Raw genomic sequence first — 25581 nt, 5'->3', positions numbered from 1 at the left:
GTGTATGTAACTTCTCACCTGGATTCATCTAGGTTAGCCAGCTGGTAAAGCATCTCAAAAACATTACACACCAAAGCCATCACCACACCGGGCAGGGACTTCTCCTGGAGACAGAAAAAAAACCCAAAACAACGTGGGCACAGTTTGTCAGAACTGATGTAAGGATGAGTGTGTATACAGTTTTGTAAGTTTAAGTCATTTCTCAGATGGTACCTGCTCCAAGGCATAGGCAGAGTTGAAGACAGCAGAGCTGGAACTGCTGGAGGCGGAGGCCGAGGACTCAGAGCTGCCGGAGGGAGTGCCAGTGCCTGAGCTCTTCACAGTCAGGCTTTGCTCGTCACTGAAGCCGAGCTGGGACAGCAGCTTCTGGTCCCGGTTCATGGTCAACTAACACATGGTGGAGGAGCAGTGAAGGGACGGAGTGAGAGAAAAACAGGGATTGAGGTTGTTCACTCTGCTCCCCCCCCCCCCAAACAAAGAGGAGGCAGCACCCTGCCTAGAAGAATTCACTGTGCATTGATTTGTAGTTTGTAACATTTACTGGCTTCAGGGGAAACACATAATTGGGAGAAGAGTAAAATCCTTGGATGAGGGAACGACAGGTAAAATTGTATCTTTAAAACAAAATAGAAACACAGAGTCCCTGTCACTTACCACACTGTCATTGGCAAAGATCTGGACATTATCCACCGGACAGCTCAAGTGCTCTGCTATCTTCCACCGGATACTTCCTACTGTCTCATTACTGTGGGTCTGCGAGAAACACACACACAGAGCAGGGTTATTTTCTCTGTAGGTGTATACCATAAAGGTGTGTTACAGGGCAATAGGAAAAATCTCACAGTACCTCTAACGTGAAAGTGTCTTTGGTTGACTCATATGTGATGTGAAGAGTGACAGGATGTCCATTGTACGAGGCCCCGTGAGGTAGAATAGTGCGAGGAACTGAATACATATCCTACACAAAAAAACACACAAAAGGATCTTCAAACATGAAAAAAATCTCATTGATCCTCCACTGTGTTACGATGATTTAGCACAATTAATGTTTACAGCGATGATAATGAGCCCCTTAAGGCAAAGAAGACAGGGTCTACCTCTATAGTGATGACGTAGCGTTCAGCCAGTAGCAGCAGTCTTTCGATTATCACCAGCTTAGTGGATCTAGAGATTCATATAAACATTAGTTTCAACAAGACTGAAAAAAAGTGTTTTTACTTGTGTGTTTTAAAGTATTTAAAAATAAATTTACTCTCTATGACGACTAGTTAGTAAGACCTAGAAGAAGGACCACTCTTAAACAAACAAACAAAGGTTTAGTAACCATGTTCTTACCCAAACCCCCCTCTGTACCTGGATGGTGATTGTACAGATGTGGCCACAGTCGGCATGGCAGTGGCCGTCAGCATCTTGGTTGCCCTAGTAACAGCATGTGTCAAAGTAGGCCCACCCAGGGCCGAGCTGGCTGCCTGAGAAAAAAGGAGAAAGAGAAACGAGCTTTCGGGTGTCCACTTCTGAGAAATGGCTTGCTCACTCCTGACAGTAACATATTCTGCTACTTACCTCTAGTCGCTTGTAACAATCAGCAATGAACTTCTTGTGCAAAGACACAGAATCCTGTAAGAAAGAAAAGTCAATATTATATGTGGTTTCAAGTTTCAAAAAGGGACAAAACACAACAGGTGTTGTCAAAAATATTGATTTTTTTAAACATATCGATTCTGAATATTTTAAACGTATTTAATACTCATTTTACGCAGTACTGATGAAATTAACTGATCCTGTTCTTCTTAACACACTGTACTATTAACTTTACTTCATTTCTAAGATAAGATGATTACATAATTTAGTAATTACATTCAGTAATTTAATCAATGTTGTCTCAATTCTCCCCTGTTATATTGAAAATGGTATTGAATATCAATGTTTTTAAAAAGGTATTGTATCGAAGTTAGAAATACACCAGAACACACTGGTTCTCAAACTGAATGTTAAACTGAAGTTGCTCAATTATACACAGTATTTGTTGGTTTTCTGTTTACAAACTTCACTTCTAACATCAATATCCATCATTCAATTCAAAGCAAAATGAAGGATCTGTATCAGACAAGTGGCCTCTTTTACTGGCTTTGAACAAGATGGCAGCATCTTAAGTTGTTATTCTTAGATAGCGACACACACCTGAAGGCAATGCTAGAGTGGGCCATAGGAGTATGTGTGTGTGCCCATGTATACTGACCTTCTTCATTTTGGGATTGAGGTTGGTATAGCTATACGTAATAATGAGCTGGATTGCTTCATTGGCTATCTCTTCATCAGGGGTTTCCATGGCGATGCGCCAGATAAAATCCATCCCTGCCAGGTCAAGTCGTTCCACACACTGAAATCAGATCATTTGATACGTCAAATATGAATGTTAATTTTAAAAAAAAATCAATGTTAAATGACAAAATGCAGAGAGACGTGTGCGTCAGGACTGACCAGCTGAGTTCCCTGGCGTTTGAGGCGATGGTCACACAGATTAACGTTCTCAAAGAAGGTCTTAAACAGATTGAAGCCTGAGAGACACATAAAACATATTTATTGATCTCATATCACATCCTTATTCATACACTAATTCTGACAGGCTGTTATGCTGTCCAGAGTGAATTTCCTTGCAGAGTCTCTCACCATTCATGGTGATCTCATAGGGCTCCAGTTTAAGGATCTTCTCCTTGAAGAGCTGCTGCTGAACATCACTCTCGAGGTCATGTTGTCCTTTGGTGAACCACTCAAAACACATCTGCACACATGAAAACATACTATTAAGAGCCAAGTATGGGGGTTTGTGTTGTTTGCAGAACACTAGTGGGCCCACTGGACGAGCTGTACTATGTGTCGTGTTGAAATGTTTCACTAAATGGAGCTTTATGGACTGCGTTATGGATTCTCGCATTTACCCGAAGACCATTAATGGTGTACAAATCTGAACAAAAAAGGCAAGAGCAGACTTCGTTATTTCATTACACACTAGTAGTACTACTAGTCAGTGGCTTCAAGTTTAGATTTAGCTGTATACCATCTTTCTGCTTAATTAAATTGATTTTGGATACCTGCCTAAATGCTGCCTTTCTAACATGCTAATTTTAAATATTTAGTTACTTTCAATGCCAAACTCAACCAGCATCTAAAACCTTTGTATGATCCTTTAAAATTTTCCACATTTAAAAAATAACTTTTCATTTTTTTTACTTATTTGAATGTATGTTTTTCTACCTGCCTTGAACACTGTTCTAAAAGAAACAAGAGGCGTGGAACAAATGGCTAATGTTTGCCTTTGTTTCTTTACAGCAGTCAACCAGAGAATGGCACATGCAGTCACAAACAAATGGCCAAGGACAAGGAATGTATTTGCATAACTGTGTTCATACCTCACGGTCCAGCTCACAGACATCTGGCCCTGACACCAAGCACTCCCAGAGCTCCTTGGCCCTGTTCCAGACCAGGTATAGGCTTGCCTCCTGGAGGAAGAAGGCCAGGAAGCGCAGGTGGCTATCCAGATACTAAACATAGAATCAGAGAGACACATGTCATCAAACACACATTGTCTACATACTGTATACCAGTGTTTCCCACAGGATTTTGTGAGACTATGGTGGGTGGACCTCGATCCTCTCGGGGGGTCCGGGGGCATGCTCACCCAAGACAATGTTTTTGTACATTTTATAGTTAAGTGCATTAATTTGGTGCACAAAAGCAAAATGAAGAGGCTAGATCTATGAAGAACTTTGCACTCTTGTTAACAAGTGTGTACCCTAGTAAACAATTTGATCATAAACACACTGTATAAAAAAAGTCAACCAATTTATTTAATGTTTTTCCAGCAATTATAAATCAAAGAATTATTTGTAAGTAATTTCCATTTTATTTTACTGTTAATGGACACATGTAACATGTTTTATACTTCCTGTGAATATAATCCAATAATTCTTATTTCCATACATGTTGTGTTAACACCTTATTTTGAAAACCGGACTTTGTCACATTGCGCTACATTCAACAAGTCTGACGTAATTTGATAAATTATATTGTATGTTGTGCTTGTATCGTGTAATTAAGACTTAATAGGCTCTCTTCAGGTAAGACTCTCATACTGTAACACTTGTTACAAAGTGAGAAAAGGACAGAATAAAGTCGCTAACCTGCCTGTCCGCTCGCATTTACCATAAAGGCTCTAATACATGTGCACTCCAAAATTAGAGGCTAGGCATGATCTCGTTCTCACAAACAAGAGACAGTGAAAAAACACTGTTCAAACACTTAGTTAACATTACCATAATTACATCAAAAGAAAAGTGGTTCTCTCGAGTGGTTGCCAAAGTATGTGAACGCGTGAGTTTTCAGCAGCGATGCAAAACACAACGTTATAAGTCTTTAATGTTGACGGGGGGGTGATGGCGCAATGGATAAGACACAGGCCTTTGGTGTGAGAGACCCGGGTTCAATTCCCCACTGTGATCCATTCACCATTGTGTCCCTGAGCAAGACACTTAACCCCTCGTTGCTCCAGAGGCGTGCGACCCCTGACATGTACAGCAATTGTAAGTCGCTTTGGATAAAAGCATCAGCTATGTTGTAGCTATGTTAATTAATGTTAACATATTTTTGGTTCATTTTGAAACTATCGCGGAACAAAATAGACTGCAGCGGGCCACCATAGTCTCGTTAATTAATGGTAAACTCTAGTATACTGTACTGTAACATTGTGCTGCTCAAGTTTGATTACTTCCTGTGTACTGTGTAAACCCAGTACCAGCTCAGATGCAATTATGCCTCTAATGATTTTGCTCATATCAATATCAACTTCTGAATTGTAACATAAATCATGTGGATGAGTTGCAATAGTCAACAGTCTCATAGAACAGTAAAGATGATCAATAAAATGACATCCTGACTCCTGATATTAAATCTAACTCAAAAAAAAAAGCTTCCGCCATAGACGAACCTCCTGGTAGGTGTATCGTCCATCCACCAGAGTTGAGCTTGACAGGCCGTTATTTCCCCCCGCTGTAACAGCCAGCCGGTGGCAGCACACAAGGGATCCCGTGATCAGTTTGACGATCTCAAAGTTCTTCTTCAAGTCTTGGATGATGCTCTGTTGGGGAGGCAGGGAGAGGGTACCATAGCAACATTGCACTGTACATTGGATCATTGTGACGGTGTGTTTGTTTGCATGTGCGCGTTTGTGTTACCTTGTCTTGTTTCTGATAGGTCTGCTTGATGAAAGAACGGGTGATCTCGTGCAGCTGACGGAGAGCAGGAACAACCCAGACTGCCTGAGGACTGCTCTGCTGAGAAGCCTGTTGAGACGCGCGCACACACACACACACACACACTGATATAACCTAAAGCAGAATGAGCACACAAACATATGCTAAAAAAACAGAGGTCCGAGATGGTCTGATCAGATTTTGACAATAATTAGTCACTACTTTGCCATCACAGACCCACTGTTTTTGTAGTTGTGTAGACATGAGAAAGAAAATCAGAGCCAGGGATGTACAACATTTGGTAAACAGTCTGAAGACTGTTCAAATACGCTCAAGTTTAAATTTGTTCTCTTACAACTGTTTTCAAAATCCAAATCAAATATCAAACATGTTTTTTTTAAAATAGCCACGGCTCTGATAAGATCCCCCTTTGCATGAGTAGTGCTAGCATTCCACCAAAGCATTTCATCCAGCAGCTAAATCACTAATTTAATCCAGCCAGCTCTCACCCAGGACAAGATCAACATCACTGTGTAATCATTAGTCCGTGCCAAAGCAGAAGATTAACATACACCTAGTTAAGCTACCTCATGTTACAATCAAGTGTGAAATTATAAACCTGTGACCAATGAAACACCTTGGTGGTCAAGCCCCCCTCCGAGACTGATTATCAGGCGTGAAGCAGCGAGATTGAAAACAGATTGGACAGTGGTCAGTCATAAATTATATGGGCTTCTTCTCTTACTTTGACCAAAGAGTTAGCTTTCTTCTTGCCCCAAGTGCCAGTACGAAATGAGCTTTGAGTGTCGCTGCCTTTACTGTCCTCCTGAGTGTGACTCTAGAAACATACATTTCATTTGAAGTGGGACATTGTGCACAAGTTTATATATATATATATATATATATATATATATATATATATATATATATATATATATATATATATATATATAGTGTATATATCCAATAACAATATTTAGATTTAGAAGATTTAGTTACACCAAAAAGCATCGGAGTAACTAAAGACATTAGTGTTTGTTCTATTGTACTTTGGTGAACCAGTTGGTCTTTTATTTACCTTCACCTATGGTATTTTTAAATATAGTCAAGTTTCATTTAAAGGTGTTGTCCAAAGTATGGATGTGCACAATTAAAGTGCACTTTACCTGTGCTTGTTTTCCTATATGTAAAACAATAAACAAGTCCCCCTATTTATCATTTATAAGCAGTGTATAAACATTGAATAAATGGTTTATAACGCACTCTAAAGTAGCTGTAGTTGTAATTTGGTATTAACCAATCCTCTCTCTTATGCCTACAGTTAGTCCAAAACCCAGCTGCTCGTATTTTAACTGGAACTCACAAGCGTGAACAAATTACACCTGTTCTGGCCTCACTCCACTGGCTCCCAGTCCATGTTAGAATACACTAAGATCTTATTTGTTTTTAAATCACTAAAAGGGGTTGGCACCTCGTTTTATCTCAAACCTCTTACAGGTTTACACCCCCTCAAGGTCACTAAAGTCCAGCTGGTAGCCCCAAAAACCAGGCTAAAAACCAGGGGCGACCGCGCTTTTTCAAACTATAGAACTTCCTCCACAGGTCAAAGTGGCCCCCACCATCGAAACTTTTAAATCCTGTCTGAAAACTCACTTTTATTCTTTGGCTTTTGATCCAGCATGAGCGCTGTGTGGTCTTCTGTTGTTGTGATTGTTTGTGAACCATTTGTTTGTGTGTTGCCGATGTTTTTATGTGTTTGATGTTTAATTCCTTGTACTTTGTAACCCTGGTTTTTAAAATGTGCTATATAAATAAAATGGATTGGATAAATTAAATTGGATAAATACACTCATATCTTCTTACAACAACATTACAGTGTGTTATAAACCATTTATTAAATCTTTATATACTACACATTAATGCTACAGTAAATGTGGTTTAATCACAGTAAGTTTTCTGTCAAAATTATTTGACAAATCCTATTTTTAATGCATACATGAATATAAAGGAAGTATAGATATTTAGTCTGTAGGCATCTTGATAAAAAACATGGAGAGAGTAAAAAGGGAGGGACTGGGTGAGATCTGCCTTTGTAATGTCACAGTGTTCCTGGCATGGTGTCAGAGAGACTCAATCAACCAGGAGAGGAAATCGTACCGTTTTCTTGACTTTCAGCTACCGACTAACTCATGATAGACACTAGTTGTTTGAAAAGCGAGCCAGAAAATGGCCCCATCTCTATATCCCGCTGCAGCTCCAGGGATGCTGGACAGGGGCACACTCAGATGGAAGAGATCAAAAAATGTCATGGCAGGAAGAAAAAAAGTAGGGGCCCAATGTAGTGTTTCATTTAAACATGTTGAGCTACAGGTTTGAGCTAAACAAGGACCAGTCCCTGTTTTGAAAATACAAAATAAACATAACATATATAAAGTCTTAAGAGCTGATCCTGGCCTGACCTAGTAAAACACTAAACCGCCTTCACATCCACAATGACAATACTGAGCATCTGCAGCATGTCTGTCTCACCTTCTTAATGTCCTCAATACATTTAATGATATAACTGCGTTTCACGGTCTCCTTGACAGCGTAGGCGTCGCTCAGAATCCCCAAGTGCTCCTCCAACGCCTGCTGAACTAGACTGGTAGGCAGGGTGGGGAGGTGAGCCAGCTCCCACAGCACCTCCAGCACCTAAACAAGCCGACACAGACACAATACGCTTCAGGCTTCATTGTAATAATGAAACCTAACATACTGTAGATTTCCTCATCTGGTTTTCCATTTACTTCTCAATGTCCTTTATAGAATGACAGATATACCAACACACCTTTCCAGTTGTAGTTTCAGAGCGAGCTTCTCTGCCAATCCTCCCGATCAGACTGAGCAGCTTCTGCCTCACGCGGTCACTCTCAATCTCCCAGCTCTAAACATGCAAACAGATTATTATTAATAGCATGCAAAAACTAACAAACCACTTCTCACTAAGCAAAGTTATTCCTGAAATGTCACAGAGACAGCACTGACCTTCTGGATGAGGACGAAGAGGTGGGTGAGCTGATCAAAGCTGAACTTCACAGCAGCAGCAGCAATGATTGTATGAATGTTTTCTATCACAGTTGATGACTGGCCTGCCTGAAATTCCCACACAAGAATAGATGTAGCAAAAGAATGGGTGTGGAGGTGGGGGGCTTCTGTGTACATAACATATTGCGCTTAAACTTTAGCAATTAAAAATCCGTTGTTTAATGGCAACATAATAAATAACACCGTGCTATTAGTATTATGACGTGTGCTCTGGTGCTGACCTGTATTTTCCAGATCTTGGAGAGTTCATCCAGCGACAGTTTACTCCCCAGCAGCTCAATGATTCCCTTAATTCTCTCACAGTACTGAGCCTGATCAATGTTACCTGGAAGACAGGAACAACTGATGACCACAGTGAACATCGTCAAGCTCAGGCTGAAAGCCTGATCATTTTAAATGATTGGAAAGTGGTTTATTGGTCTTGCAAAGCACTTTGTGACTAACTTAATTTTAGTTGTGGTACAAAATGATGTATCTTCTTACCCTCCAGTGCTATTGATAGGACTGAGTTCTCTACCAGCCAGTCCAAAAGTTTATCTGTGTCAATGGCATTTTTCACTGTCTTAGACACGGTACTCTCCTCTATTAACTTTGTCACCTGAGAGAAAAAGATACAAAAACAGGGTTAGATGAGACAAAGAACTAATTAAAACACCCAGAAAAAAAAAAAAAGTATTTTTATCTCGATTAGACATGAAAGTTCAGATCCTATAAGAGCTGACCTCTTTGAGGGAGTTCATCTTGGTAGAGAAGTGGGGGGTTTTGAGCATGCGCAGCAGTGTGTCCAGCCGCAGGTCATCCACCACAGTAACCAAATCCCTCTGGAACCTCATACACAGCAGCTTGATGGCCGACAGCAGGTCTGGGATGCTCACAAGACGCTACAGTTAAAATAAAAATGAAGAACAACTAAGTTACATCATCCTGGTTAAGTCACAATCAACGTGCAGGAGTTCTTAAAGATACAGTCAATATATTTTTACTTTTTTAGTCTGTTCCCTGTGTTAAATGTTCTATTATCTCTGGTTATGTACCAAGAAAATTTGGAACAAATACTCTTTTCTTCCTGTAATTCGTTAATATATTTTTGATGACTTATCTTCAGCTTTTTTTTCAGAAAAGCATGGTTTTGCTCTAATATGTTAATTTCTTCCTCATTCTCCGGCTCCTAATCTAACAATACAGGAGAGGTGGAGGCCAACATATGAGACTGGTGACATCACAACTTGTACTGGTGCTGTGGGTAACTTACTACAGCGCCTCATCTCTCTACAGGTCTGTAATGTGTTATATTCGCTAGACCACACCCGATACTGAGCGTTCCAATCTAATCTAAAAGATTTAAGTCCCTCTTCTAACTAAACTGCTCCCACACGAGTGCAGCAACAAGGACAAGATCCCTTACTGGCTTCTAGGTGTGTAACGATCCACCAAATCCACGTTTTGATTCAGACCTCGATTTTTGAGCCATGGTTCGGTTCATACCACTCCCCCTAAACTAAAGTTACTTTCGGTTTCGATCCACATGCCACGCACTTGAAAACTGAATCACGGGTGAGTTTATTAAACACGGCGACTTTATGAAACGTCCTGCTGATGGAGAAAGTCAGCATACACACATAAAGGGAGAGAGAGACAGAAAGAGGTGGCGAGAGACGGAGCGTTTGCCGTGAGAGACCAGAGGTGCAGGCTAGGTGTGTGTGCGCGCGCGTGTGTGTGTGAGAGAGTGTGGGGAGAAGAGAAGGGGAGAGGAGCAGATTCAAATGGTAAATAAACACTAAAATCAGGTCTAAAATGACCTACAATAACCTACTTTCAATAAAAATAGATATACATATTAATGAGAGCTCAACAGTCAAATGAGCGAGACCGTGGACTTTTGTGTCGGGATTTCTGTCTCGGTTTCAGAACCGTTACAGCCGTGCCACTGCTGGGAATTGTACACAACTGTTTTTTGCCCCTGCGCCTTTTCTCTATAAACCAAAGTATCAAAATTGTAAGAGGGTGACAAATATTAAAAGCTACCTTGTCTTTAAGGTCCTTTTCCTCCAGGTTCTGCACATATGTGATCATCTTATGGATGACTGGATCGAGCATGGGCTAGGAAAAACAATAGTTGACAATAGTTGATCCCTGTGGGGAAAATGGGGCACTGCAGCAGCAAAACAGTAAAGAAACAGCAAATAAAAATAGAAAATAAAATCGGAATGGATCATATAATCAAACACAACTGATCATTTCAACACTGGAACAGGGTCAGACAGAATAACTCAAAGGATGTGAATTACAACATAAGGAGAAATAGACAGAATGTAGACATACACATACATTGTAGAAACTAATTGATAAAAACACTTGTAATACACACACGTGATGGTATACTACTTGTGTGTATGTGTATGTACATAGGACAGCTCACCTGGACAAGGCTGGAGTTAAGGTATTCTGCACCAACTCCAAGAGGCTGGACAAGAGCTGAGACACACTGTGTAGGCAGATGGGAAGAGACCAAATAACTCAAGCATAACACAAACTAAACAGGAAATCAACTTATCAAAACCAGCTGAGTATGACTAACTATCATAAGAACCATTCCATCTCTCGTTTTTGTAAGTGTGTCAACTTAGCCTGTCGTGTGTAGCTGAGAGAATGGGATGCATCTATGGGTGTCACTTGTAATCGCTTATTAAAGAAGATTTAAACGACAACAGCACTCTACAACTCCTCTCAAACTGAAGTGTTTAGGCCAAAGGTGCCTTCTGTTTGAACTGATCCCGTGTTTTGACTGTTGCGTGTGTGCGTGTGTGCGTAAAACCCATGTGTGAGCGAGGTTCCAGTACCGGAGCCCAGCTGTCATTTGTCATTCAGCGCTACATCACAGGAGCTTCATGAATAGTTCCCGTGTTCCTGTCTTTTTTTCCCCCTGGCTATCTTCCATCTCTGCTTCTGGGCTCTCTCAGAGCAGCTACCGTCTCCCTCCACCTTCCTCCTCTATTCACTCAGTGAATCTACCCTCCCATGGCACTTCCTGCTCAAAGCAGACAAATGAATGAGTCACCCCTGGGAGTCATAGAGGAGGAAGCACTCCTCCCATTATCTTTTCTCCTTTCACTTTTGGTTGCTCTCTCCTCTGCTTGGAGTATGTAAGTTATCTCACAGCCTACACACTCTGCTGAGCTCCCACTGCCACTGAAGAGTGCAAAAGTGGTCTGCACCCAGTCACTCCCTTATTACTTATCCCTTATTAACTACTTGGGGTGCCACACTGAGTGGCAGGCCCCTCACTCTGACATTTCTCCATGTGTTGTTGCTATAGGTCCTGTTTGTGCATGTGTGTGTTTTTCAGACCTATGTGTGTATAATACTAACAATAATAACAGAGTAAAAAAAACAATGAATTTCCCCTCACGAGATTAATAAAGTATATCTTCTTCTTCATTAAAATGCTAATGGTTAGAGGGAGTCTGTGTGCATATGAGTGTGCAAACACACACTTAATCAGTGGCTGTGCACTGCTGTGGTTCCGGCCAGGTTCCCAGAAGGAGGCATCAGTACAAGGATGCCTCAGAACACACAACACAACAGAGCATTTCAACCATCACACAGCGGGAGGATGAGAGAGTGAGTCTGTGTGTAAGTGAGTATTAGTGAAAAGGAGAAAGAGAGAGACATTCAGGACCCTGCAGCTGAGAGTGGTGGGGGTACAAATGCGACCTTTTGCCTCTATAGGCTGTCTCAAAGTCTGCCAAGTAGGAACCATTTCATCACTCTAAAGATATGTCAGACCATCTGTAAGGAAGGCAGAAAGATGAAAGTAAAGCACGGTCACGCTTACAGCAATCTCAATTTCGTCTGTGTTGAGCTTCGTCTGGATGGCAGTGAATCCTCCCAACTCTCCAAACTTGACAAAAAAAGAAGGGAGGGGGGCATATGAGACAAAACTGATACAACTATGGCATATGTATATGAAGACAATATCTGGGTGACAGCTCATTACTCACTCGATTCACCAAATCAACCAGCCAACCATGAGGCTCCTGAAAGAGATCATTATGATTTCAGGGGATTTATTAAGCAATGCAAATTATTGTGACACACACACACAGGTTTTCTGACAGCTGTTGTGTGTCAGTCACACATGTTCTGCTGAGCCCCTGTGGCTCTGTTACAACACCGGGGATAAAGAACTCATTTGTCTTTCCGCCCGCACATGACTATGAACCGTAAACAAATGGCTAATAAGGAGGTGTGTATATTAATACTAGCACCAGCTTTACATGCTTGCAAGTGCATCTGGATAAATTGGCACACATACTCCAGTAAGACTTTACAAGAGTCAGAGTACACGAAGAGTCCAGACAAACGGGGCGTGCCTTACTTTCTGATAGGTGTTGCTAGGAGAGACGGCAAACATGTTGGCCTCATCCCCAAAAACTTCAGCCCAGTTCCTCTGACAGGCCTTCATCCGGTTCTTAAAATGGTACTCGTTATCAGGGTTGAAGGCCTGGACACAGCAACAAAGACGCAGAACATAAACACATACTTTATTGCTGCCGATTATAATGCAAGATTGCATTACCAGTGCACTAAGACTCAACATAAGGCAATTTCCTTAATTGATCATATGCCATGTAACAACTGATTAATCATTTTAATTAAAATTTGGCTAAAACATTTCTTAGTTCTATTGTTTTTCAAAGGTAATTTATTTCTTCAAAGTTAAAAAATATTTAAAGAAAGAATGCAAAAAGGCATTCAAAGACAAATATGAAGAGAAAGTGAGAGAGAACCCACCATAGTCAGGACTCCCATCAGGTTTACGGGTACGGGGTCCTGCTTCACCCTCTCTGCAACCAGCTCCACCAGCAGCATGAGCATGTTATAGATTCCCTCGTGAATCTCGGTGCCCCATTTGTGTACGGCACTGCTGGTCAGCAACTGGTGACGGTGAACATGATGGACAAAAAGTAGTAAAGTCAGGAAAATGTATGTTAATTAATAATATGCTACACAGTCACTCAGATCGCTGGGTCCTTTCTGCTCACCTTTTTAAAGGCCTCCGGCATGCAACGATCCATAAACCGCTTGCAGTTCTCATCAGCGTCGGCGAGACCTGACAAAAGAGGGAGATATCAGCTTCACATATTTATCCCACATCCAAACATAGAAATAAAAAAATAAAAAAAACACTTAGGTGTGATGACAGAGATTCAGACAACATGTGAAAAACACCCAACAGTCTAAACAAAACATGCTGCCCACACAATTACACAGATGGAGAGCATTTAGTTTAAGGCAGACCTTTCAAAGCAAAGATTTTCATCCCACACAAACATGGTCTTACCGTGCCGAGCGAGGCAGGTGGACGCGATGAGACACTTGCCCAGGGACTCCTCTCTCTTGTATGGTATGGACCAGTGGTCGGTAAAGACTCTGCTCTCCAGCTCGTACAGGTTGGTGGTGGGAAACTCCATGCTGCCCCCGGAGCAGTTCCCATTCTCATCATTGCTCCTCTGTAAACACATATACATGACAAAATTACAACCTAATGCAATGGGTGACTTTATTTCACACAACTGACTTTATTCCCCCCTGGGTCGACCATTGTTTTAAGACACTACCACTGTCATCTGTGCGAGGATAATCCAAAAGGCCTCTGGCAATGATAATGTCAGAGAGGACAATGCTTGATTCTGTTCCTCCCTCTGGGAGAAGAGTGGTAGCAGTCATTTGGAAAGTGTGTCCTCTCCTCAACAATCTGCACTTCACTGCTGCATCTTTTTGTCCATCTATTTCCTCCCCAGAAGCTTTCAAGCTAAATCCAGACACTGAGCCATAAAGTCAAAAGGGTTGGGTGGGAGCTAAAGTCAAATGTAATGAACACCCTGCCACCTGACATGACACTGTCTTATTAGCAGTATGATGCTATCCACGATTACATTGTTTCTGCTGTCGTATCAGAACAGGTTTTGAAAGGCAAGTTAAAATTCAACTCACTCAAAGTCACCTTCTGCATTTATGGTTAACGCCAAGTAACGGCAAGTTCAGGCTCAGCCTACTCCCGTTATGAAAAAACAAAATGGCCAGTGGCAGTGGAGTCCACGTGGTGAAAGGAACAGAAAAAGGCTTATTGAATTATTTACATCATAAAGTTGTTTACATATTCATGAAGCTTTCTGAATATTCCCGATTAAACTGCAGATCTCCATCCTCTGAAACAGTGCTGCTCATTGGAACATCTCGGAACACATGTGCAATACTAAAGTGCGTCTTATTGGAACTCAACTAATCTTTTATATGTTCATACTCTATGGAGGAGTGACCTGCCGTCTTGTATGAACATGTAATCTTAAACTAGCTGGCTGAGCCCTGGGATTCAGCTCTCACTACATTATACATGACCAAAACTATAACAACTCATTTGCCCATTTTGCCAGTGGGTGCTGCACACTATAAACATTAATGAAGCAAATCATCATTAGGTCAAGTCCATTTTGATTACATCGCCACCTATTAGCATACATAATGGTCAACGGGTTCAATGCATGTTTTACTGCGCTGTATAATACTGATACATTTCTGATATAAAGTGATGGACTGGACATAAAGAAGAGGAGAACAGGAGGAAGGGAAAGCAACAGAGAAGCATCATATTTCATCACATCCCTTTCTAAGAAAATTAGAAATGACAGATAGATGGATGAGAGGAAGGAAACAGAGAGAGAGAGAGAGAGAAAGAGAGAGAGAGAGACACCTAATACCGGTCTTAGAAAACACTAGGTTCAAAGAAAGAGACATCTAACTGCTGGCAGAATTTCCAAATCACAACATACTGACAATTTGAGTATTAAAAGAGATTTCTTTGATTTAAATAAGAATGACTGGATAGGGGAAACAGAAACTTCCTGTATTTGTTCACAATATACAGATCGCCTCACACATACTTACCAAACAGTAGCATAAACATGCAGATAAGCTGCAGCATGCTCAGTGACCCATAAGCCTTTAGGGGAAAGGTCTCTAAGGCACAGTATGTCTGCTCAGGACCATGAGGTAATTCAGCGCCACTCTGTTACTATGCACCCTGCAGCCCTCCTGGGACCCCCAGGAGGGCTGCAGGGTGCAATGTGTTTGTGTGTGTCAGGGAGACTGCATGGCTATATTTAGGAGCATATCATGGGGCAATAGACTTACGACATGTCTCCTAAGCGCAAATACAGAAAACAAACAAAAAGAAGAGAGGAAATAAAAAGCATTTCATATACTTGTAGGAGTGTCTCGAAATAGGTTTCTGGAAATGTTTCAATAAAACACACGAGAGGATAAAGCCATTACAATCATGGCTCAAATGTGAATACATCTTTCATTAGATAAGTTGGTTTAGATGGAAATATTGGTTCAAATTAGACTTCTTTGGCATGTGGACATATAAGACAAATCTTTTTGGCAGCTCAGAGAGACGTAATGAACTGAGAGAGTGAGTCACTTTGGGCTGAGTTAGTTGGAAACAACACCATTATTGCCATATTTTCTAAACTGGGCTATTATTTACAGTGGCAGGCAGGCAGGTGTGTGCCATTTCCTGCATACTGTAAAGGTCAACTTTTGTTTATACTACACTTACTACAAGATCCTGCATCAAGTGTGACAGCAGTGAGAAAGCTAGAAGAGAAAGAAGATGTAAAGGAAATGCTATTGGAGTAATTTGCGCCTATTATTCAAACCCATAATCAGAACAGCTGAAACAGCATAACTATCAAAGGGATACAACAAGTGGTTGTCTGAATAAACAATCCCATAGATGAATGATTTGTGACTCTAAGAAAGCATTGCTCTCTTTTGACGGCACCGTCAAGGTTTTGGGATATCAAGGGGAGCAACAGGTTTGAGGTCAAGTTGCTGAAGCCTCGAGGTGTCAGTCAATGCAATGACTTACTGGATGTGGACAGGTATGTTTGAGTAGCCAGTGCCGTTTACTGTTGCAACATCACATAAACACAGGATAGGACCATACATGTAGGCCAAATGACTGACACTTCATATGGCTGTCAAAGAACCAACGACTGGCCTAGAGGCATCAACGGTCCTCACTCACAGTCTAGAGTAATTGCTAAGTGACACAAGACATTCTTACATTTGAACATGTGGACAGAAGAATTACCAAAATGGCCACGTCTGCCAAAGACATTGCGAAACCGCTACTGAGTCCGATCCGAGCGGACTGCAATCTCGGTAGGAGCTGAGCAGGGTTGACGATGGCAGCCAACCTGACAGCTAACGTTTGCTAATTAACCTGCGCAAAGCAGACTGAATAGATCAACCAAATGTCCGCAGGCTACTTGATGGAACAGATTACCCTCTATCAGAGCACTCCCGGTACTAATCTGTGATTGCAATCCTCCACAGTGATGCATCTGTGCTGCTTCACCTGGTCCAGCAGTTCCTGGCGCGGTCAACTCTCAACTAACGTTAGCTAGCCAGCTACTAGCTAGCTGGGTTAGCTTGCAAGTTTAGAATTGCTATTTAGCTCCAGTCAAGTAGCTAAGCTTCATGTTAGCAGGCAACTCTCCAGTCACTGTGACAAGCCCTGTCCCGTAGGACCAGAGAGGTATTTCACCCCCTGTTCTGACAGCTCACGTTGGTCTAGGTGCATGTAGCATTGAAGCTGCTAAGTTTAGCTAGTTAGATGGAAGAGTGCAGTCTCCCCATGTACGTTAAGTTGCAATTAGCCAAATTGTCCTCGCTCTCTCCTTCAGTAAATGCTTGGTAAAAGACTAATTGCTCTTACCTCGCTATCCACTACATCGTGGTACGCGGGCGGGGGATCAAACCCTCCCGTCCCAGTCCGCCCGCTGTTTTCCCCGTCTCCACTCGAGCCCAAGCCGGGGGCAGGCCCGCTTTCCATCGGCTCATATCCATACCCGAGTCCGGGGCTTTCGTTTGTAAGGAGCGCCACTGCCTCGTTGATATCGTTCTTTGCTAGCCGGAGCGCTTTCCGTATCACGTCGGGGTCTGGGAACCCCATGCAGAGGAGCGTCGTTATGTGCTGCTCCTCTTCGGTCTCCATTTTTGGGGTGACTCCGTCTCTCAGACTAATAGTAACGGGATGTTCGGCACAGCCCTGTAGCTGTGCACGCCGCCATGTTTACAGTCCACTGCCGCTAGCCTGTCACGATCTGGCTTCCCCCACAACAGCGCCGACACAGGTGTTATGCCGAGAGCTGTATGCCAAGAACTGCATGCTCCTCGCGGGAGCGCGCACGGCGAAAGGTCCAGGAGGTTTAAGTGATGTATTTTTAACAGTGTCATTGGTGTATGGAAACATAAAAATAGAAATGAAGTTATCCACAATGTAAGACGAACAATTCAGAGAGCGTAAATCAGAATGTGTGATTGGGACTTTCTGTCTTAAGTTTCATTTACCATCTCATATTTGATGACTCTTGCATTGAGGAGCGGAGGATAGTCTTGAGCAGTTTCTCAAACAAAGTTGCAGCTCACCCTCTATCTCAGTGGTTCTCAAAGTGGGGTCTAGGGACCCCCAGGGGTCCTTGAGGGGGTTCCAGGGGGTCCCCAGCAAAAATGGGAATACTTTATTTTCATTATAATTCTATCTGTAAGTAGCACAGTGACAGAATGTCTGACTATTTCGGTCATCGGTTTCGTGTACTTTCTGTAATAAAACATCTAAAAGCAAAAATCCTATCAGATGAGGGACCCATGGGACAAAATCTTATCAAATGGGGGGCCGTGGTCTGTGTTAGTTTAGGGGTCCCTGATGTGAAAAAGTTTGAGAACCACTTCTCTAGCTCAGAAAAAACGATGCCTGCACATGTTTTAGCAGGAGGAGTCTGTGGAAAAAGAGCTGCGCCCCATTCAAAATGCGTGGCCCAACAACCCAAAGCTCTTTTAACTATTCCAGGTTTACAATAAACATTTCAATGTCAACTTCCCCTCCCCCCAAAGTAATATTGTTCACTGCCTCTTTTAGTTTAATTAGTGACCCTTATCAGTGTTTGGAAAATTGACCTTTTAATTTTTTCCCTGACAGAAACTGGCTTTTGTAATGATTAGATAGCTAACAAAAATAACATGCACACTGTCAAGACGCTCCCAGTGTGTTGATAAAGGAGAAGGTGGTTCAGCAGAGCTAATTTAGCTGCAGAGAAATGGATCTCCTGTTATTTCAGATGAGGTGAGTATCACACAAATATTGTAATGAAATTGGTTATGGTATCTAATTTAAAATATACTTATGAAAACAAGATGAATTGAATTAAAGAAAACTTAATATTATTATTGTTATATTAAATATGGTTTACTTATTGTTATTGGGGAATAAAACCTAAGCCTAAGCATGGGAAGAAGTCTCATGATTTATAGTAAATGGTGATAAAATACCGGATAAGGATAATATATATTTTTGGGGTCCAATGTAGGATCCATATCAAAACTGATGTTAGAGAAGAACCTTTGGTTTTTGTGTACAGATTTCATCAGACCACAGACAAAGACAAAGTATCTATATACATATACATTCACTGAGAAACAAATTTTATTGAGGTTTATTGGACATAATTCTGTACAGTGTAAAAAGTGCCACATATCATCAATTAATCTGCCATGTCAACTTTTCCAGGGGGAACCACTCATGCATTAACCTGGAGTACCCCTTTTACAGAGCGGCAGAAAAGGCTTGGATTGGCTACCTGTTAAGAAAGAAGTTGGAAGGAACTAAACGTTAAAACAGAAAACATATGAATTTATAGATAGAATATGATATGCTGGGACAAATTTAATTTAAATAAATTTAAATGCCTTTTAAAATCATTTTGGACTAGCAATTGATTAGTGGACAATAAATATTTTTTGTAATTATTGCCGTTATTGCAGTGGTACACTACAGCCTCCATAAAACATACTTACAGATGACTAATGCCAGCTCTTTTCTTTGGACAAGTGTACTTTCTCCCCTTCTTTTTTTTTTACTTGATTGTTGAATGATACGTTTTAATGTTTCATTGACAGGTCCTGTTTTACCATTATTAACACATTATCGATGAGTTGACAACTGTTATAAATGTTGCCTGAAGCTGTATTAGTGCTTATATCACTAACACTGTTAGTTAAATCTTACAGACTGTAGTTAGCCCCTGATGCCTCACATTTATAGCCTCAAACAACATAAGGGCGTGGCAATGCGCGCGAGTGGTTGTGGTGGTTGGCGGAGGTCACGTGAACACTCTCCTCATGTGACAAAGGAAAGTCAAAATAGAAACAAAATGGCTGCATTTGGAGACGACGCCGCGGCGATGGATAGCATCTCCAGGGCGCCATCGGCCCATTCAGCGGCTCTGAACCCGGCTGGCAGCACCAGCAGTCACGGTGACGGCCCGGAGGATGTGGCCGACAGCCCAGCGCCTGCTCCCAAGAAGACCAGCATGAACAGTGAGTGATGTTCCCTTACAGCTTCCGTAGCTTGCTAATGCTAAAGTAGCAAACAGTAACCAATTGATTTTGATGTGTGTTATATTGTAACCCTTGTGTCACATTACTGTTTTTTTCCCCCCTGTATTTGACTTTATTGTTTCCCCGCTGTGGATACATGTAGTGTTTGAACTGGATCAAGCTGTTTTCTATGTTGTATTTATTCTGATTCTGTTTGCTTGTGCTCAGGTGATGGTGGGGTGGAGACAGCAGAGGAGGCTGTGGAGCCTGCAGAGCCTGATATCAATGAGTTGTGCTCAGATATGTTTGAAAAGATGGCCATCTTCCTGCAAGGAGAACTAACAGGTATTTCAACATATTGCACATTTGCTAATTTGCTCTTCTTTCTCCTGCACACAGGAAAAGCTATATTATTAGGCAGAGCAGTAATTTACTCATGTACTCCTTTCTCATTTCCGTATTCACTACCATATCCCTGTGTTTTCTTTTCTCTCATGCATATTCTCCCCATGTCCTTTCATGCTCAGGAACATGCGAGGATTACCGTCTGTTGGAGAACATGAACAAGCTTACCAGTCTGAAATACATGGAAATGAAGGACATCAGCATCAACATCAGCCGTAACCTGCAGGATCTCAACAACAAGTGTGAGTGAAATGCATTATCTGCACAAACACAATGTGTTGTTATATTCCTGTGTATTTGTAGTTTATCTATTATTTCTACTGCAGCATGAAAATCTGGCTGATATGTATGTTTGCTTTAGATGCTAGCCTGCAGCCCTACTTGGACCAAATAAATCAGATTGAGGAGCATGTGTCTTCACTTGAACAGGCTGCTTACAAACTGGACGCTTACTCCAAGAAACTGGGTAAGACAGTGGTGAGACAGATTCTATATAAATTGTAATTCGTCACTAAATGTTATTGAAATTAATGCCTGTCAGTCTAGTAACATTTTCTCTGACATTGTCTAATCAACAACAGTATTTGTAGAATTCCACAATATACTTCCTTTACTTCACTATGTTTGGTGACTGTCTTGCTTTGCTTTGTCACTCCCCTACATGACTTTATCTATGTGCTGGCTATTTGGTCTGGTATGTGTGGCACAGACCAATAATAGTACAGGGGTACTTGCCTCTTTGAGCTCATATTGCAAAGCATTATGAGCTCCACCAGCAGATGGAGCTGTGACAGCACCTGAATGTTTCTACATTACAGTCGATCATTATCAGATCATGTTGCATTCTGACTTTAGCAGCCATTCGCTACAGAGTGATGAAGTCTCTGCCTTTGCTTGTCTTTACAGAGGCCAGATTCAAAAAACTGGAGAAGCGGTGAGGGGAAAGAAGAGGCAGACTGAGAGTTATGGTGCCTTCTCACCTTCTTGAATGCAGCCTTGCCTTCTCCTCTCCCTGCCAGCGGAGCCAGGAGCTGTGGGGAGGATGTGAACTGAGACTGAAATAACAAACAGTCAGAGCCACTTTGACACCTAGAAATGACAAAGGAGGAAGCAGTTGATGGCACATAATTAGTACTGCAGAGCTAGGCTTAGATTTACCTCCAGTATCACTGATTTTTGGCAGCAGTCATGCAGCTAAGATGTACGAGAGTGTATGGTGTATACCCACATTCTTTAGCAGAAACACTTTGTAAATTAATAATTACCAGCATGTCCTAATTGAGTGGTGGGATCAGAACACAGCAGACTGCCAGAAATGTGTACCATCGGAGTACATAACAACACTTAACAAATATCTACATGATAACTTCTGCTCATAGATGTGTATTTGATAAAGTCCCAGCCCTTTTAATCTGATCATGGACAGATATATTTCCACCCAGTAATATTAGCCTCACATGTGTATTGGGATTATTTGTCTTTCAACATTATATGTCCGTGCAGTATGAACATTACAACAAACTGGTTAACTTATAGAGTGTTTGCTACAACAATAGCTGCTGTGTAGAGAGCAGCTGAAAATCAACACTATCTCAACACTCTCTCTCAACCGAGAGAGTTTAAAATTTGCGGCTGAAAATGAAAGATATTTGATATAAATTAGTTATATCTATCTGTAGAAACTGAAAATAAAAACTGGAGTTTTTTTGTAAATAAACCATGACGTGCATAATAAATCATTGCCTGACCTTTTGCTTAAAAATGGACCTACTACTAGCAGCAGATGGCAGTCCTGCACCATGATAGACTTTGATGCATGAAGTAGTGTATAGCTCTGGAAAAACTGACCCAGTGCTGAAGGAAGTTTAAGTTCCAGCCTTCTCAGAAAAAGAAAAACTCTGGGACTTGTGAGACCAAAAGAGGGAAACAGATGACACATATTTGACAATTCAAAGGAAAGGGTGACTAAAGATGTGTATGATGCCCTTTGCCTCCTTTGTTTCCTCCTTTAGCTGTCCCAGAGCAGAACCCAGAGCTCTTTTTGCCATGAGCAAGAGATTATCAAAACTGAAAGGACCTCCCTCCTGTGTGTGGGCTTGTGTGTTTTGGGTCATGCACATATATGCATGTGTGTGTATGTTTGTGAAAGACGTAATCTAAAACAGGTCTCTGTCATTAGTCCTGTTGAGGCCCTGCACAGAGGGAGCTCGTTATTTATACTGTAACATTATTTACTGTTGCCCTGCGATCCGTCCATCTATCCCTTTCCGTACCTTTTTCCAGGGCCCTGGGGCATAAATTCAGTTCCCCTCCCAAAGGCTCTCAAATCAAGTCTATTAAATGATTTGAAGTTGTTTTCTGAAAGATAAATGTGAGTGCCAGGAGGCAGTAATCATAGGAAAATGTCTTATTTGTTTTGGGAAGTGCTGCAAAACAGGACCATACTGTAGCAATATAGTTTGGGTTTGGAAACGTATTATATTCTGTACTAAGTGTGTTAGTGGTTTTCAGATCGGGTGGATAGAAAGGACAGATGCAAGAATTGGTATGGGGTACAGATTTGAAGTCAGGCCATATTCTAGGCAAGACCTAATAGATTAATCAAATTGCGATGCCTAGAAGAAATGGAATTATCTGGTGTACACGAGTATTTAGCATACAGACATGAGGGTGGTATCAGTCATATCACCCAACTCTCGGTAAGAAGGCAAAGAAACATATTTCCCCAAACGTCAAACTATTCCTTAAATGATTGCTTGTAGTCATAGAAAATCTCCTTTCAGTCAAGTCAAGTGGAAAATGTTACTCTCAAGTATAGTCTTGTACCATGTACCTGTGTTAATTGCTGTTTCTGCGATAGTTAAGTGGTGGAGGTGGAGTATTCCAGAGAGAAAAGTCTTCTCAGACCTTGCAGACTCATTGGGTACCACCTGGTTTATCACTTTGGTCTATGTAGTGTTTCTCCATTCTCAGTCATGTAACATGATCATGTTTGACCCTATATAAGTTCAGAATGAAGATCTTTCAGCTGTACTTCGTGACCAACGAGTCATTTTTAAAGTTAATTACAGTAATAACAAGAAAACACATGCTTTCCCTCTGCTCCTCAGAAAAGACATCTCTCTTTTCTCTCCCTTTGTGTATAGGGCTCAGAAATGACAAAGTAAATGCTGATTCCCAGGGTTGAAATACACCACAAACAGCAGGGGACTTTGTGCAGACAATGAGCCCTCTGCAAATATGCTCTATAAAGAATCTAGCAAACCTCATTACCTTCCCAGCGTGCACTCTTTTACACTTATAGAGGAAAAACGCTGAGACAATGCATAAAGATATCTTAAGGTATGTCACATACAATGCCAGGTTATATATCAGTTACATAGGGAATCATTTTGATTACATTACACTGTGGCTTCAACTTATACAGATATAATCAACTTAAAATACATATTACGCAAAATGTACCAAATCCTAACTTAACAAAGAAATTATTACACATCTACGGAAATGATAACGGCCTAAATTTAATTTGATCTGACAGACCTCAGGAGACTCCCAGAAATGTGACTGAGAAAGTATCAAACATGTCCGTCATCAGTTGCAGCAAAGGAGCTGTTTTCTCTGTAAGTCCAAAGTGGAGACTAGGCCAGTTAACAATAACAGGGCAGCGTGCCACACCACAGTGTTGTGTAACTGACAAGCAAGCACGAAGTTTGGGAAATTTCTGTTTGGCTGTGTTCATGAATGAGAACGAACAAGGACACTCAAAAAGCCATTTTCAAACCACATTTGTTCTGTGTCTTTCGGCCTTGCTCAAAGTTAGCATTTCACTTAATTGGGAAATGTCAACAAATTTAGTAGTATTGTGAAATCTCTCTTTATGCCTTTGTCTTTCACTCACTTTCACACACACACAGACCGTGATGGGATAAACAGCCCTCCACAACTTCACTCCAAGACGTTTAAATACCCTCTTATGCCCCTGTAAAGCAGTGACACTATAAAGGCAGCCAAATGGCCTGAGATAAATGGCAAAGAGGTTCATGTTTACATCCATTTTGGATCAGCCAATAGATCTGGGGGGTATTTCAGTGGAAATATAAGCCACATGTGAGATCTGAGGGACTGAGTCAAACTTCAAATACTTTCTACGAGAAGGGCATCGCAAGCCACATGAGGTCAACGTTTGGCACCACGATCATTTACTTCACTCTGCTGCTCACACCTTCATCAAATACTGGGTGTACATGTGAGGATGCAAGAACAGCGCAAAACATACGTGTCACATCTGATCCGTTTGAAACTATAACACCGGCGCCTGTCAGGTATGTAGTTCTTGGAAAACTTTGACCAACGCTAGATGAATGCAATCCATTTTGATTGTGCTAAAATGTCCACACCATCACTCCATTGTTACAAATCTAAAATGAGACCAGATGGGACTGTGTCACAAAACTGTAGGTGCAGCGTTATTTTGGATGGGAGTGGGAGCCCAGCCGTTCTCAGCAGGTGGGAGAGTCAGGGTGTCAGACTCTGGCTCCAGCCTCAGATCCAGCTCTGCTCCTTGGGGTTTAAAACTGGACTGAGGATGCTCTCTCTGCAGGAAGTCATAACCAGCAACGCCTGAGAACTGTCCTGTGTAATCCTAGTTAAAATGTGATCTTTCTTTAGTCCTGGCGTGTCTCCATAGGTGCAGCTGTTGTTTGTGTTCCCATTAAGACTTTCTGTGAAGAATCTTGCTTTCATGTGTAGCATGTCCAGCGCCATGTCTAAATGGACTCAGCACCTCTTAGACCACACTCACACTCGTTGGCACCAGAGCCATCATTGTGCATTTGTGTATAGCACACACAGTGACACTGACCACATACAATCTCTTGATGGTAGTGGCCCACACATTAACAGAAGAGGAATTTATTTCATAGGATATTTGAAAAACATGTCATTGGGCTAATTTTAGAGAAGAACATGCAGGTATAAGCTGTTTTCAACACTTAGTTATGCTTTACAACACATGCATTCTTACATTTGCTAGTACACTATGTTACCAGAAACACAACTACAAATGAAGTGTCTGCTAGATGTTTAAATTAATGGTAAAGGTTTCCGCATGTTTCTCATAACAACCTTTTAAGGTGACACTATATATCACTGTTGTGTTTTGAGCTTGTTCCTCTGCCTCAAGTGGCCAGAAATCTATTATTGCGGCATTAAAAGTCTTGCCTGCAGGCGTACTCTGCTGTAACACTCATCTTAATATCGTTCACAGTTTACTCGCATTTCAGAATATTCTCCAAAAGGGCTTTTGTGGGATGCATGGCGTGTGTGTGTGTGTGTGTGTGTGTGTGTGCATGCTTGCATGTTTGTGTTTTCCTTTTAACATGTGTGCATTAGC

At 41.5% G+C, this 25581-nt stretch overlaps 2 protein-coding genes and 1 long non-coding RNA gene across 8 annotated transcripts in view; 2 read left to right on the top strand and 1 right to left on the bottom strand.

Moving 5' to 3' along the window:
- Positions 1–17528, bottom strand: part of usp24 (ubiquitin specific peptidase 24) — a 34989-nt gene extending 17461 nt beyond the window's left edge. For 2 of the 5 annotated variants that reach the window (XM_046048926.1, XM_046048927.1), the window contains exons 1-29: positions 17122–17528; positions 13678–13846; positions 13379–13446; positions 13128–13271; positions 12712–12837; positions 12335–12370; positions 12169–12234; positions 10753–10818; positions 10359–10433; positions 9056–9214; positions 8817–8931; positions 8555–8658; positions 8274–8381; positions 8077–8172; positions 7779–7940; positions 5995–6087; positions 5232–5339; positions 4985–5134; positions 3411–3542; positions 2671–2782; positions 2482–2558; positions 2240–2380; positions 1564–1617; positions 1336–1469; positions 1098–1164; positions 848–958; positions 655–753; positions 214–387; positions 19–104 (exon numbers count right to left, since the gene is read on the bottom strand). In XM_046048926.1, coding sequence (XP_045904882.1) covers positions 19–104; positions 214–387; positions 655–753; positions 848–958; positions 1098–1164; positions 1336–1469; positions 1564–1617; positions 2240–2380; positions 2482–2558; positions 2671–2782; positions 3411–3542; positions 4985–5134; positions 5232–5339; positions 5995–6087; positions 7779–7940; positions 8077–8172; positions 8274–8381; positions 8555–8658; positions 8817–8931; positions 9056–9214; positions 10359–10433; positions 10753–10818; positions 12169–12234; positions 12335–12370; positions 12712–12837; positions 13128–13271; positions 13379–13446; positions 13678–13846; positions 17122–17400 — 3311 coding nt within the window. In that variant the 5' untranslated portion in view covers positions 17401–17528. The remainder of the gene's footprint in view (positions 1–18; positions 105–213; positions 388–654; positions 754–847; positions 959–1097; positions 1165–1335; positions 1470–1563; positions 1618–2239; positions 2381–2481; positions 2559–2670; positions 2783–3410; positions 3543–4984; positions 5135–5231; positions 5340–5994; positions 6088–7778; positions 7941–8076; positions 8173–8273; positions 8382–8554; positions 8659–8816; positions 8932–9055; positions 9215–10358; positions 10434–10752; positions 10819–12168; positions 12235–12334; positions 12371–12711; positions 12838–13127; positions 13272–13378; positions 13447–13677; positions 13847–17121) is intronic. The other 3 variants (XM_046048928.1, XM_046048929.1, XM_046048930.1) reach the window with 2 other exon arrangements.
- Positions 16504–19296, top strand: LOC123970713. The gene is made up of 3 exons (XR_006825045.1): positions 16504–16941; positions 18385–18528; positions 18973–19296. It is a non-coding gene; the product is annotated as an uncharacterized LOC123970713 (long non-coding RNA).
- A 270-nt stretch (positions 19297–19566) lies between these two features.
- Positions 19567–21922, top strand: bloc1s2 (biogenesis of lysosomal organelles complex-1, subunit 2). Of its 2 annotated transcripts, none has more exons than XM_046048931.1 (5): positions 19567–19781; positions 20010–20126; positions 20309–20428; positions 20548–20663; positions 21093–21922. In XM_046048931.1, the coding sequence occupies exons 1-5, from the start codon at positions 19616–19618 to the stop codon at positions 21144–21146; spliced, it is 573 nt and encodes a 190-aa protein (XP_045904887.1). In that variant the 5' UTR covers positions 19567–19615; the 3' UTR covers positions 21147–21922. The 2 variants fall into 2 exon arrangements, with proteins under 2 accessions (XP_045904887.1, XP_045904888.1); XM_046048932.1 differs by having other exon boundaries at positions 19573–19781; positions 20548–20652.
- Positions 21923–25581: the final 3659 nt, after the last annotated feature.

Source organism: Micropterus dolomieu, linkage group LG05, assembly GCF_021292245.1.
Source record: "Micropterus dolomieu isolate WLL.071019.BEF.003 ecotype Adirondacks linkage group LG05, ASM2129224v1, whole genome shotgun sequence".
Taxonomy (NCBI): domain Eukaryota; kingdom Metazoa; phylum Chordata; class Actinopteri; order Centrarchiformes; family Centrarchidae; genus Micropterus; species Micropterus dolomieu.
The sequence above is the reverse complement of the archived record's forward strand: the minus strand, read 5'-3'. Positions and strand labels throughout refer to the sequence as shown.

Excerpts from the sequence above, each read along its gene's own strand:
- bloc1s2 (XM_046048931.1), top strand. The coding sequence starts at position 19,616 with ATGGCTGCATTTGGAGACGACGCCGCGGCGATGGATAGCATCTCCAGG. Across the intron at positions 20,127-20,308 it reads CCTGCAAGGAGAACTAACAG|GAACATGCGAGGATTACCGT; the intron begins GTATTTCAACAT and ends TTTCATGCTCAG. Across the intron at positions 20,429-20,547 it reads GCAGGATCTCAACAACAAGT|ATGCTAGCCTGCAGCCCTAC; the intron begins GTGAGTGAAATG and ends TGTTTGCTTTAG.